This window comes from Polyodon spathula, chromosome 56 (assembly GCF_017654505.1).
Source record: "Polyodon spathula isolate WHYD16114869_AA chromosome 56, ASM1765450v1, whole genome shotgun sequence".
Classification (NCBI taxonomy): Eukaryota; Metazoa; Chordata; class Actinopteri; order Acipenseriformes; family Polyodontidae; genus Polyodon; species Polyodon spathula.
Window position 1 is genome coordinate 1,143,875 of NC_054589.1, and position 13,627 is coordinate 1,157,501.

The 13,627-nt window shown below is 35.2% G+C and overlaps 2 protein-coding genes across 6 annotated transcripts in view; both read left to right on the forward strand.

Moving 5' to 3' along the window:
• LOC121307485 (myomegalin-like) overlaps positions 1-13,627 on the forward strand; it is a 52,976-nt gene that overhangs the window by 983 nt on the left and 38,366 nt on the right. For all 5 annotated transcript variants that reach the window (XM_041239661.1, XM_041239662.1, XM_041239664.1 and 2 more), the window contains exons 2-9: positions 3,487-3,557; positions 4,236-4,303; positions 6,374-6,484; positions 7,852-7,928; positions 8,365-8,488; positions 9,427-9,593; positions 10,109-10,274; positions 10,865-10,918. In XM_041239661.1, coding sequence (XP_041095595.1) covers positions 3,487-3,557; positions 4,236-4,303; positions 6,374-6,484; positions 7,852-7,928; positions 8,365-8,488; positions 9,427-9,593; positions 10,109-10,274; positions 10,865-10,918 — 838 coding nt within the window. The remainder of the gene's footprint in view (positions 1-3,486; positions 3,558-4,235; positions 4,304-6,373; positions 6,485-7,851; positions 7,929-8,364; positions 8,489-9,426; positions 9,594-10,108; positions 10,275-10,864; positions 10,919-13,627) is intronic.
• LOC121307488 lies at positions 12,140-13,611 on the forward strand. Its single transcript, XM_041239669.1, has one exon. It carries the CDS (start codon positions 12,361-12,363, stop codon positions 13,309-13,311), a length of 951 nt encoding a protein of 316 aa, XP_041095603.1. The 5' UTR covers positions 12,140-12,360; the 3' UTR covers positions 13,312-13,611.

Sequence of the window (13,627 nt, forward strand, 5' to 3'; positions counted from 1 at the left end):
ACTGCTGTGCGGAAAGCGGAAACTACCAAGCTTAATTAAGGAAAGTACCTCGTGAATATATAGTCCTTGGTGTTTAGTACGTGTTGCAATATCATTGTATTTGGTTGTTAATTGCAATAAGAGAATTGCTTGTACCAGTACTTAATAAAATCAAATTATATCAGTGTTTTGGCTAGTCTTTCTCAATAGCTTGACTGTTTTTCAGAAGCAGCTGTAATGTGTTGTAATATATGAAGTCATTTTACCAGATAATATAGGTTTCATTTCATGTTCAACAAAGACTAAAGCCTCGTCATTTTGACCAGGTCACCAAGGTGAAAACTGATAATGTTGCTGATGCTGTAACTGATAGGGTGGGTGTTATTACTTGCTGCTGTAACCTGATGCTTTGATTCTAGTGGTGCAGTGTGGTTATACCGGTGGTGTTTGGAATTAATTAAGTCTTTACATGGCACCAAACCTGTTAAATTATTTAAAGCGGTAATATGACCTAATTCTGCTCAATTCTAAACTATCCTTGTTGGTCTGTACTAGTATTCCGTAATTTAGCTTTGATTAGCTGAGACAAAAGCGTTCTTGCTACTACAGCATGTGATGGGCTTATTTGATCTCTGGATGCTTGGTCTATAGCTTTAAGAAAGCAAAACCTAAATAACAAAAGGGGAATAACAGTTTGGAGGAAATCCCTCCAGTAGGAAAATAAGTATTAATAGCACAGTATGTTTTTGGAAAGCAGGGGTAATTTAAGCATGGAACGTAACAGAAGTACAGTAATTACCATTATATTTTTGGCCTTAAGTGTCAGCTTCCACAGTACCACACATTACGTTTATAGATAACCTTAAGTTCAACTTTTAGTGCCCCAGTTTGAAAACTGGTTTAACTCGAATTCTCAAATGTTTAACATTTGCCTAATTAAACCTTACATGTTTAACTCAGCACTAGCATGTTCAAGGATTACAAATGGGATTTCATTTATATTAAGGGTGTACCATCCATACACCAGATTTTGTTTTAGTTCCAGGCACTCCTGTAGCGGTCTTTGGGTTTTTAACTGTACAAGCTTACAAAAAAAGTTAAAAAAAAAAAAAAAAAAAAAAAAAAAAAAAGATTACAACATTTCCTGGGTGATCATCATTTTTCCCCCAATCCCAAACTTCAAAGATTCATACTGTTCAAATAAAACCTATGGCCCTAGAGAGCTAGGAGTTTAAATTAAGGGCTTTTTCATGGAATATTTGCTTTAGAAAATAGTATAGATGGACAGCGTGAAGTTACTTTCTCAGATCTTTAGGAAATAGGAATGCAAACAAACTTGACGGTTAAGTATTTTTCTGGTAAAGCAGAGACTAAACTGTGTAAGACGTTAACTGCTGTAGTATTTAAGTGAAAGACATGTGTTTTGTGGTACTTTAAAATGTTACCTTGTGCTTGGAGACGTATTGGAGTATTATTGTGCATTAGCAAACTTCCTAAATTAAATTGACACTATTATAATTAGGGAGTCTGTTTTTCGGTTTTTATTAATTTCATTTTTCAGTACAGTACTTGTAGCTGTTTCAAGTTATATGTAAATCGTTTTTGTTCGGGGCTTTCGCTTTTTATATACTGTATGAATATTGTTTTCAGTTACTTTTGTTTTTTTTCCTGTCACAATATAGTAACTCGACAGTACTTGCATACTTTTTCAGTTGTACCTTATTTCCTTTGCTGCCTTCCACAATCAAATCCTTATGGTCACGAACATATAAATACTCTCTATCGAACTGGAATATAAATCTTGCAAGCAAGAACGCTCCTCTGTTTCTTGTAATCTTGTTTTATATCTCGCAAGCATGTTACAATCCCCCCAATAGAAATGTAGGAATGTGCTGCCACTCAGTAGTTTGGGTGGGTTTAAGTATTCATAACGAATCAATGCGAGATACAAGTCAGGAAGGAAGGACATTGCACAACTGCACTGCACAAATTTTTTTTGCCTGTGTTTTTAATTATCAAAAAAACGGACAAAAAATTAATAGAAAAAGTGCTCCTTTTCCACAAGTTCGGTTGTACGTAACTCATGGTGAATGAATTGAGTAACCATTTCTAGTGTTTGTACATTGTTTATTGGATAACCAATTTCATTTTCTTTTTAAAGGGAGTTGTTTCATTTATATAGATTTAAAACTGAAAATCAGAAGCCCTAATTATAGTGTAAGAGGTGCTGAAACATGAAGAACCAGCACAACTCATTACACCACAATGAACAGCAATCCTTAGCCACCTGCCAGAACTATGGCAGGGGTCTGATTTTCTCTGTAAAGCCTAAAGCATGTTGACTCCCCGATAGCTATTCCAATGACATTGTCTTTGTCTGAGGCACAGAAAATGGACTCCAAAGCATTTTTTCCCTGCAAATACTCAATCCCACTCCAGGAAAAGTAATTAGTTTGTAACAGTGGGCCAGATTTACTTTAGTCTTTAACTCCTACTTTTTAAGGAAAAAAAGCACCTTCATTTTACAGAACTACACTAGGACCAAACAACTTTGTCATATTATTCAAAGCCTTTAAAAAGTTGTTTGCTTCTCACTTTTACATGGAATTCTTTAAAGAAAAAAAAAGACAACCGATACTATAGCTGACAAATTTATTTAAAAAAATCTGTAGATGTATGTTTTTCAAACTCTGTCGTTTTTATTTCATCATCATAAAATGACAATTTTTTGCAGCAGGTAACCTTTCTGTACTACAGCAACAGAACAGTGCAATATCTAACATTCTTCTCCAAATAGGTCAAACCTGCATAGCAGAGACAATCATAGGAAGTTATCAAGCAATTCACTACAGAAGCTGCCAGCACACGACATGTTTTGATTGGCTGAAACATATCTTAATACAGCAGTGATGCGCCTTCCAAATATTGAGTTGTTGAACTATATCACAGCATGATATGTGGCCGGTTATCTACAGTAATGATGTTGCTAGCTGAATATTATTATTACTGGGGTATTTGTATAATTGTTTTAGGTGAGCTCTTCATTACTACAGTAGATCAAACATTTCAAACAGAAATAACCCAGGTTAACATAACTGTTTTTTTTATTACAATCAGATTCCTATTTTAGTATTTATTTATTTGTTTGTTTGTTTAAGTACTGTAAATCATTATTTTTGAAAATAAATCTTTCTTTTGAAATTGTAAATTTCTATGAATAAACTGCAGTATAATGGCTGTAGAGAACCTAAGAACCCCTTACATCACTGCTTAGTTAAGTTGAATTTGTGGATTTTTATACGTATTATTTCAGAGACTTTTTATTTATTGTATGCCAAATATATATCATTTTAAATGCTGCTGTTGTTGAGGGGTCATTTCGGATCTGCGTTTACTGATGGATCCATATTTTCCAAGACCTCAAATTGCCGCCTTATGCGAACAAGATATAATCATTGCAATGCAATGGTTTTGAAAATTATACAAGTCTGTTTGCTGTCCTTTCAGTTCCAACATGTCCAGGATCCCCGATATGGCAGGTGTTGGAGGCAGCAGTTACTCCCAGGATTATGTGGCAGGTATGGTAACAAAAAAAAGTTTTGATGGGGAGAAAAAAAAAAGAAAAACTGTAATTGCACCATTTTTTGTTTTGTTGTTGCTGTATACATTGTGTAGTGTTCCTTTGCAGTTTAAGATTGAGAATAGAGTAAATGTACTTTAGGTTCAGTATTTTAATTTAATTTAAATTAAAAAAAAAAAACATTGAATTGCATAATTGTGTACATTTTCTTTTTTTTTTTTGCATTGATTTTTAAATGTATATATCTTTAATACTCAAGAGCTTATTTTCTATTGATATTAATGTGGCAACTTTTAACTTGTGTGAATGATTTTGTCTGTTGGCTCACTTCCAAGGAAGGACTGTGCCAGGCAAGAAACATCTGTAGTAAGATGGTGTTTAAATAAACAAAGAAGTAATTGTTCAGAACTATCAGTGCAATTGTAATTGCGTCCAAAGCAAAGTTGTTTATGTGTTTTAGATGTGGTGATAGTCACATGAGCAACTGGTCTTGAAAGTTTTATGGTTTAGGTTAAAAAAACAGGATCAATCTTTTTTACCAAACATGATTGAAATCTAAACTTTAGTCTGGCCTATTATAAATGTGCAAATATGTATTTATTATATATCAGTGCATTGATTAGCCGGTCTTGTGCTTTGACTGTTTGCTAAATAAAATAATGCTTTTCATTTTTAGTGCCTAGCTATTTACCTGGGGAAAAAACATCTCCAACCAAAGCACGGGCGATGAGAGAATATGAAAATGTAAGTACTTTTGGGTTTTTTACAGTACCTGTTTCACTCTTAGCTTGCTGTGTTCATTAAATTGCATTGCTGTTGTTTTATCTTAGTCATCTTGGTGACCTTTTAAAGCTGAAGTTTAAAGCCTCAATATGGCTTGACTTTATCATGTCAAGATGTGATGAATGAAACAGAAAATTATATACAAAGTCTGTCTAAACAACAAGAATGCCTTAGTTAAGGTAATTTTGACCTTTCATACTCAGAAATTCATCTCAAGTTATATTTTGCTTGACTTATTTTAATGCACATACTGTATACCAATACAAAATGTTGACGGCTTTTCCAGGACACATTTTAAAATGGCACGTTTGAGTTAATTAAGTTCTTATTAGAGTATGTGCATTTAATGACACAGTTGACTAATTAGCTGTTTGTCAGATGTGCTTGTGCTGAATTTAGTTTGCCTTGTCCTTGAAAAGATTGAATGATGTTTTGAAATGTCCCTGGCCATTAGGCATATAGGAATGACAAATTAGAATCCGTTCCATTGGCTGTTCCTTCTCTACCCGGGTGATTCTGTGTTGATAAAATCTGTTTATATTTAGTTTAGTTTGCTGTGTAATGAAATATGACCCAGCGTATAGTGTTATCCTTAGTTGCATACAACAGGGGGCTTTCATTATAAGAACTCTCTAATTAATTGGAATTGTGCTGTAAAAAGCCGTCTCGGTGCTTTATGTAATCAGTCACTGTTGTGGATCTGTTACATTAAGAAATGTTCATACAGATTACAATGGCCTCCAGATTCCTGAATGCAGACTGGCATTTTGCCATTAAAAACACTATTCAATACTAATGACCGTGTTTTCAGCCAGCTGACTCTCTTTTTTTAGGAGTTTTTTTTTTAATTATTATTATTATTATTATTATTGGAATTTTTATTTTAATTTAATTTTTTATATATTAGTATTTTAAGTAGTTGGACGTGCTTACATTTCCTGATTGAGGGAGGGAAAAGTTTGGCAAGCTAAAACTGCTTTAAATTAAACTATTACCTTAGCAGCTGCAATTTCTAGCCACCCTTTAATTCTGTTGAAGATCTTTTTGGTTCTTTTGTTTGTATTTTATACTCCATAGACAACACCTAGTTAAAACTCACTCAATTTGTCTAGTTTCTACATCCTGTAAAAATGCAACAGTATTTGCATATGCCAAATCAACTTGAAGAGCAAAAAGATTATCTACACTGTAAAGGGGGGGGGGGCAGTAATAATATCAATACAACCAATAAGAGGTAGGGACATTCGTTTCAAAACACTCCATTAATAGACATAATAAAGAAACTAACTACTTAAGGTGGGTAAAGCTTTAGAGCATGAACTTCTATGCACAAAGCAGAGAAAATGGATTGAGCTACAGCTATAAACATGCAAATAACAACCCCCCCTTAAAGAAAATACTAAACCTCCTTGTATGAGCATTAAACATTTTATATAAAGTGCTGTTATACATGAGTACAGCAGCTTCTCATTTGAATGTCAGACAGCTTGTGTACAGTCTGTTTACTTTCGATTCCCCCACGTTGCCTGGTTGCAGAATGGAAAATGTAAGCAGTAAATTAATCTCAGTGACTGAGGTCTTGGCTAACATTCTTTTAGTTAGCTGGCTAGGCTACAAGACCACATGCTTATCTTAATCATGGATTTGTGCAAAATTCACAATAAAATGTAAAGGGAACCAATGAAAGTACCATTCATATTCAGAACTGAATGTGGTTTTATAATGCCGCATTGCTAAAAACAGTGATCTCAATACAAGCAATACATTCTGTAGTGTAACTCATTGGCAAATGGAAACTGGTTCCAAAAGACAGTTATTTCAAAATGGATGTTCCTGAATTAAATAAAATGTTAATCATTTTAAACCACACTTTGTGGGTCTGGTGCAGTATCCTCTTCACATTCACTGATGCATGCAATAATGCTTTGGGGGATTTTTGTTGTGGAAACATAGCTGCTGGCTATAACATTAAAAGAACTGTCTTTATGTAGAGATGGCTCTATTACAATTTCTACTTTTGTCCACTGAAAGCAAATCACTGACCTGAAGAAGGAAAATTTCAACCTGAAGCTTCGCATCTACTTCCTGGAGGAGAGGATGCAACAGAAGTTTGATGATGCCAGTGAGGATATCTATAAAACTGTGAGTTAATAATGCACACAGTACTTTTATCCAAACATACACTTCTACCGTATAGGAACACAGGACGTAAAATAGAACTGTTACAGACTCTTCTTAGCTTCTTCACATTCTTGAACAGTTCCACAAATATCAAACTTTGTACTTCTTTTTTTATGAGTGAAACAATCCTGTGTTAAAGCTTTGTAAATAAGGCCCATTATTTGTATGTTAACCTTTTGTTATTGTATTATAGTGGTACTGTATGCTATAGTTCATCTTTTTCTCACATAGTCCAACATATTAAATTACTTGAATCTTAAAACAGCAAGCATGGACCCCTGTTATTTTTGCTTGTTTTACAGTAATGTAAATTAAGTGTAGTCGCAAAATAAATAGACATGTCCATGGATATCCAACTGTAGCAAACCTTAACTAAAAGAGTATCAATCGGACCGTTGTCAGCAGGAATTCATCAGGTATCTTGTGTAAAGTCAAACTGAATATTAATACCAATGTGGATCGTAATCACCGTAGTCCTTCGAATTTAAGACACCCTCAAATGTAATACGCAGCTCAAATTTCCAACCCTCAATTTGAGGAAAAAACTAAACGTAGTTTAAAAATGCATTTACGAAGACACAAGCCTCAGTTATGCATCGAAGAAAACGACGTATAGAGGCAGTTTGCAGCCATCTGCTGTCACACACAGCTTACAGTTATGTGCTGCTTCTCATTTCCAGTCGTGATTTCTCTCACCTATTTTTCTCCCTTTTTGTGAACTGTGGTATTTCTTGCCATGTCGTAACATACGGGGGTCTGATCAGCATTTCCAAGCTGGTAGTGTTTGTTAGAACTGAGCCTATAATGAAATGCTGAAATTGTAAAAGCTTCTGTTAGAATTTCTCAGGAAACTTTTAAATCAAATTTAAAAACGTATCTGTTTGGGTTGGCTTATTATCGAGCTGGATTGCTTGGCCGTTGGCTTCTTTTTTATTTTTTGGTTTTACTGTGAAGTGCCCAGGGATACTTTGCATGAAGAGCTGTACATCAAAGTAAGTTGTGTTGTATTGCATTCTTTGAAAATGGCTGCATGCATGTTATGGATGATTCAAGATCAGGCAGTGACATTTTTGTTAATCTTTTCTCGGCAGTCAGTCAAGTTGCTGTTTGTCTACTCGGGCAGTCATGTCTTTTGTTGGTGATTTTTAATACACGCATCATTATACTGTACATGAATTTAAGACACAGGCCATTTTTGAGATTTAAATTGGTTTAAAAAGTGTGTCTTGGAAGGAATACAGTATATCCTGTCTTGTCTGACTTTTTCTTTTAAATGAGCTAAAATAAATTTGACTGGCATGTAACTTCTAGTAATAATTTCCATGCAGAACATTGAACTGAAGGTCGAGGTGGAAAGTCTGAAGCGTGATTTGCAAGAGAAGCAAGAACTGCTTATTAAAGCCTCGTAAGTTATTTTATTGTGTATTGTAATTTATGTCATATTTCTTAAGGTATTATACAAGTCAATTTTTTTTTTTCATTGTGCACAGCAAAGTATACAGCTCTTAAGTTATTTGACATTTTGAAACATAAAATATCTGTACAGCATGAAAGTACACAAATCCAACAAGTGTTATTTTTCTTTATCAAACCATTGAGTTGCTGGTTTACAATTAATTTGAGATATATTCTGTTAATTCGTGTTAATGTGGAACTTCCTGTGGTTGTAGTGCTTGCATGTATATAACAGTAATACAATGTACGTGCTTTACCACAATACTGGAGAAGTCATAATCTATGGATATACAAGGAGTCTGTCTGTCTCACACAACCGATTGCATAGTCTTCTGTGCCTAAGTTTCCAGTGTTGGAAGTTAGAATAAATGATTATCTTGTAACAGAAAAGCTGTTGAGAGCCTTGCTGGAAACAACAGTGGTGAGCTTCATCGTATGAAAGAAAGATCGAAGAGAGAGTTGGAGCAAATGAAGGAGATTTTTGACAAGAAGGTTGAAGAACTGGAAGAGGTATCAACTTGCATTTAAGTGTTAAGACTTTGTTTTATGTTTTAAGATTGTAGTGAACAGAATAATTTCATAAATCTTATCTGTTGTGCACTTCACTTATATAGGTCTCAGATGTGCAGTTTTGAAAGTAGGTGATAGCTGGTACAACGATAAGTTAAACACATCTCTGTTTGCAAGACATGCATTTAGCTGGTGTTCCTTGGTCATTTCACCTAAAGGGTATTACCAGATATTCTGTTTTGAAAATGAAAATACACGTTTGCTATAACATCTGTTTATTTCAAACCTGGCCTTTAGAGACACAGTATGTAGCTAATGCAAGTGCAAAACAGGTCAGATTTATGGAATTATTTTGTTAGCTACAATTACTTTAAGTAATTTTAACTGCGGATGAGGCATTGCTATGGTGGATCAAGTTGTCATATGTGAAAACCAGGTGACAATTTGACTTTAATTGTGTCCAATTCAAATAAAGCCATGTTGAACTGTATATAATTCCTGCAGAGCAACACTTGGTGATATAGCACCCATGTGGTGTGGTAACTAACTTATTAGCTATTAAGATAACGAAAGCCACGTCACATACACGAACTACGTGTAGCTCACCATGAGAATTGTATGTTGTTTTTTTACAGCAAATTATAATAACTTTCTACAAAGCAAACCAAATGAATTTACATATACTCATGGTATCAGTAGAATAGCTGATTCCAGGCTATTGGGTACGATATTGATCTGATTGATCCCGTCATCACTGGCATACCCCTGCTCAATGCTTTGCATGTCATGTTGTTGGGTATTTGCTTCACTTTTAGTATTAGATAAATAAATAGTGGACCTAATTGCCTGGAGTCTTTTTAAATTTGGTTGGAATAGCTACAAGAAGTCCCAGTGTAGAAAACCCCAATGAATGATTTTTGTTCTTTTGCTGTCAATAGAATCTTAAAGCTGCCCAGGATGACGTAGAGAAAATGGCTGACATTGCAGAGCAAGAAAAACTAAGGAATATGGAGATGGAAAAACAGCTGCTATCTATTACTGTTTCAAATCCGAATGTAACGGTTCCTGGTATAGATATAAAAGAGCGCTTGAAGGAAAAGGACAAGTATGTTGTCTGTTTTGTGTTGCCTTTTCAATGTGAGTGAATTTCGCTGCCTTATGACAAACTTTACATAAGGAAATGGTGTTCAACTTCTTCAGTCAGTGTACCCCACAGTGTTTCTTAAAAACAATAAAGGATTGTACTAAAAACACATTTTGTTAAATATTTACATCAAAAATATTGAATTGTGAATGTGTAGTACAGTAGTACAGCATTGTGTGTGCCCTGGTTTTTATTGCATTACTTTTACAATGTTTTAATTGTCAGATTAGAATGCATTTTGTGTCTGTGATTGATTTGAAGTGCATGAGACTTCAGTCCTCTTCCTTGGCCAGCAAAATCCCAGGATCTCAATCCTTTTGAGGTTCTCTGATTCGTTATTGCAGCAAAGTTGGTGTACAATTAGTAATGCTTGTTAACATTGTAAAAAGAAAGCACAGAATGATCGTTACAAATAATCGTGATTGTCACTGTAGTAAGATTTAATAATATTCATGCATCTGTTTTATTTATTTTAGTATTATTGAACAACTGAGTTATTCATTGAAAAACAAAGGTGCTGTTATTGAACAACTTCAAAATGAAAACGCAAAACTGGAAGACTGTAGCAGTGAACTGTATCCTCTTAGAGAGAAGATCAGTGAACTTACTGAAGCTCTGCATGGAAAGGAAGGAGAAGCAGAGGTAAGAGGTTATAAATGTTTGCTTTTGGATATGCATTTACTAAACATATTAAATAAAAATGATACTACCATTTCCAAGAAAAAAGCACTAGCATTTTCAGTCTGTTGCATCATGCAATGGTGTCAAATTGCCTTTAAAACACTGCAAGCCATATTTCCAAAGAGTTATCTCCAGTCTTACATTTTCTCCTGTTTTTTGAAAGGATAAAAACACCTATTACAAACTAGCATCAGACATCTAGAAGGTCTATTAAGCATTTGTATGGTTTTGTATTTGTATTACTGTTGAATTTTCAGTAGGAGTTAATTAAAAACTGGTGTAATTGCTTTTAAAATGTGGCCCTGCGTGTCTTGATTCAACATGAGAGAGGAGAGGTCTCTAGGAATTGGAGTGCAGCATGCTCCTTTCTTGTCCCCAGAGTTTATCTGCTTGATAGTATATGTGTTCCACTAGTCTTGTTTGCCAATAGAATGATGGTATTCCTTTCAGAAATTGTTCTTTTGCACTTTCTGTAGATTAGTCTGGGAAGTCATGTCATGCTTCATATGCTATATTCTCTCTCTCTCTCTCTCTCTCTCTATTTTGTTCAGGCCCTGAAAAACGAACTGGCAAAGGAAAAGATAAGCTATCAAAGAGAAATTCAGGTATGTGATTTCTAACATAGTTTTTAGTTTTATTTCATATCTGTTTTAGTATGGTTATAGCTGTGGTGGGTCCTGTCCCACCCCCCCTTTATAGGGAATTTTGGATACAGTGGCTATTAAGCTTTGTCAGCACATAATGCATGAATGCATATAATAGAAAGTAAAAACATAGCCTGAGGATGACTATCTAAGTTGTACAAAACACTGCTTTCCAGGTCAGTAATGTTTTAAAAATATAAGGTCAGTGACGGAGTTATCTTTTGAAATAGAATGCTCTTGAAGCATGAGTATAATGAAAGACAAACCGTATCCTGCTTTGAAAGAGAAAATCTATACACCTCAACATTTCAGACAAGTTTATAAATCTTTCAACCTAAGGATCCAATTTCTACTACTCGGGTTGATTAAAGATGATAAGATTTATTCATTCCGTAGGTGACCAGAGTTAAATCCATTTTGCTGCAGCAAATTCTAGTTAGTCCTGCTAATCTTAATCTGTGTAAAATCCCTTGCAGTTTCCAAATGAATTTGCAATGAACTGTAAACATGGAAATACATTCCATAAATATAACCAATATTGAGAAATATGTAAACAATTTTGTGATACTAATTTTAGCTAGGTTTTATATCAAGAATGACATTGAGCCTTGGCAGAAGTAGAATGTGTTTTATAAGGAAACAGATGCATTTTTCTTCATTTTGGTTAATAGAGGAAGTGGTTTTATTCTACATGCGCTGAAGTGCTAAAATACTGCTCTATAATTATTCAACTTGTTTATACAATATGTTAAGCTTTTTTCAATATTATTTCAATTAATATTCACAAAAAAATATTTGAATCTAATAAATATACCTGGCTGCATGCATTTAGCGAATACCTTAGACATCATTTCTGTGCTGATGGATTTAGGTGCTTTTTGTGCTATGTGGTTTTGAGTCTTACTTTTTCTCTGCTTGGATGCTTTATGTGAACAGCTGGCGGTTGCAAAGGCAGACATACTTGTGGCTTAATCTTCATTATTAAATCAGATTTGATTGGAACAACCAAGGTGCCGGCTGGAATAGACCAGCCTGTGTGCTGCCAAACAGATATATACTAGATAAATCCTTAGATCTGTTTTAGAATTCTGCGATTTAAAAGAGAATCCTTTCCTTTATTTAAGGGACCACAAAGGGCTTTTCCAGTTCTCTAGTAAGCATGTGGGTAGATGGCTGTGAAAATCTAGGTGATTTTTTTTCCAGTGACATTTCTCTTTCAATCTGTACACAGAAGACTTGAAGCTGGATTACAGGATTTCTGTCTAGGCTTATTCACTTGTATTTTCTCTCAGTTGCCAATGTTAAAGTTGTTGGCTATTTTTTTTTTTGTGCAAGAAGAAGCCAGTGATCCAGATTTGTAGGCCTTATTTCTGAATAGTTTTGCTGAGAGCTGAAACTGCAACATGAAGGGTCCTTGTCGAATATGTGGTGGTAAATTCCGAGGGAATCAGTGTCGCTGGATTTTCAGCTCATCCGGTAAAAGGAACTTGCAGGTGATCTTGTCTTACGTCTTGGGGGTCGCAATCTCCCGCGATGGCAAAGGAGAATTCATATGCAGCAAGTGCGTCTTCATGCTGGAGAACGTGGTCAATTATGATGTGATCATCGGTCGCCTACAGGGAGTGTGCAGCTTGAAAGCACAGAAACTTTTGACTGAAAAGCACAACCTAGCTCAGTGCATCAACCATATGTATAATCAGAACAACCCCCTGCCCATCAAAAGCAATGTGGAGTATCTTTATACCGAGAAACCTCCTGTAACATTCAACACTGGTATTCCCGAAGAAGGGACTTTAGCAAAGTTGTTGCAGCCTGGCAAAGGTGTTGCAGCCGCCCCCTCAAGCGAAGGAAACAAAATGAAAAGGTGCCCGAGTTCTGAAACACTTCGAGGACGTGAACCAGCTGGATGCCCTAACCCAAGAAGATCGGGCAGTGGTATCCCGTTGAAGACTCCGTATCTCAAGCCAGTACACAGTCGCACTCAAAGTATGTACTTTAATTTAGTGCAAAGGCTCTGTGTTCTTGGTCTGAAATCGAAAGGAGCTGACGGATTTGATAACTTTTCAGAGCTGCCGGCTAGATCTTCTTTCATCAGTTCTCCCTCAGTCTGTGATGCCATCAAACTACTAAAGAACATTCAGTGTAAGCCTCTGTTAATATTGCCAGAAAGTAAGATCCCTGTGCTTTTAAAGTATGCCCAGAGACGTCCAGCATCGGGTAGCAGTTATCTTTATAGCAAGACCCACAATACAGAAAGGATTGATGACTGGAAATTTTTACAGGACCTTGCAGAGGATTTTAATGATGAATATACACCACTGAAAGCTGAGGTAATCTGGTTGTGTAATTTCTGATTTACATACCCTGTTAGGTTTGTTCCTTTGTATTTGTTTAATGGGATTTCCAGATTATATGACACTTGATGAATATGAACAGACGATCATACTGAACTAAGTATTTTAATTCAAACCCCAAAATGTGTTTTTGTTTCTTTTCTCTATGTAATATTCTGTACTATCTGAAAAGTATTTTATTAAAAGTGTGATTTGCCTGAAATGAACTGAAATAATGTTATGTGAAGCAAAGGCAGATCTAAAAGAAAAGGAGAAACACTATAATGCCTGAGGACAATGTGTGGATTGTTGTAACTATGGTTGTTTGGTATCTTGT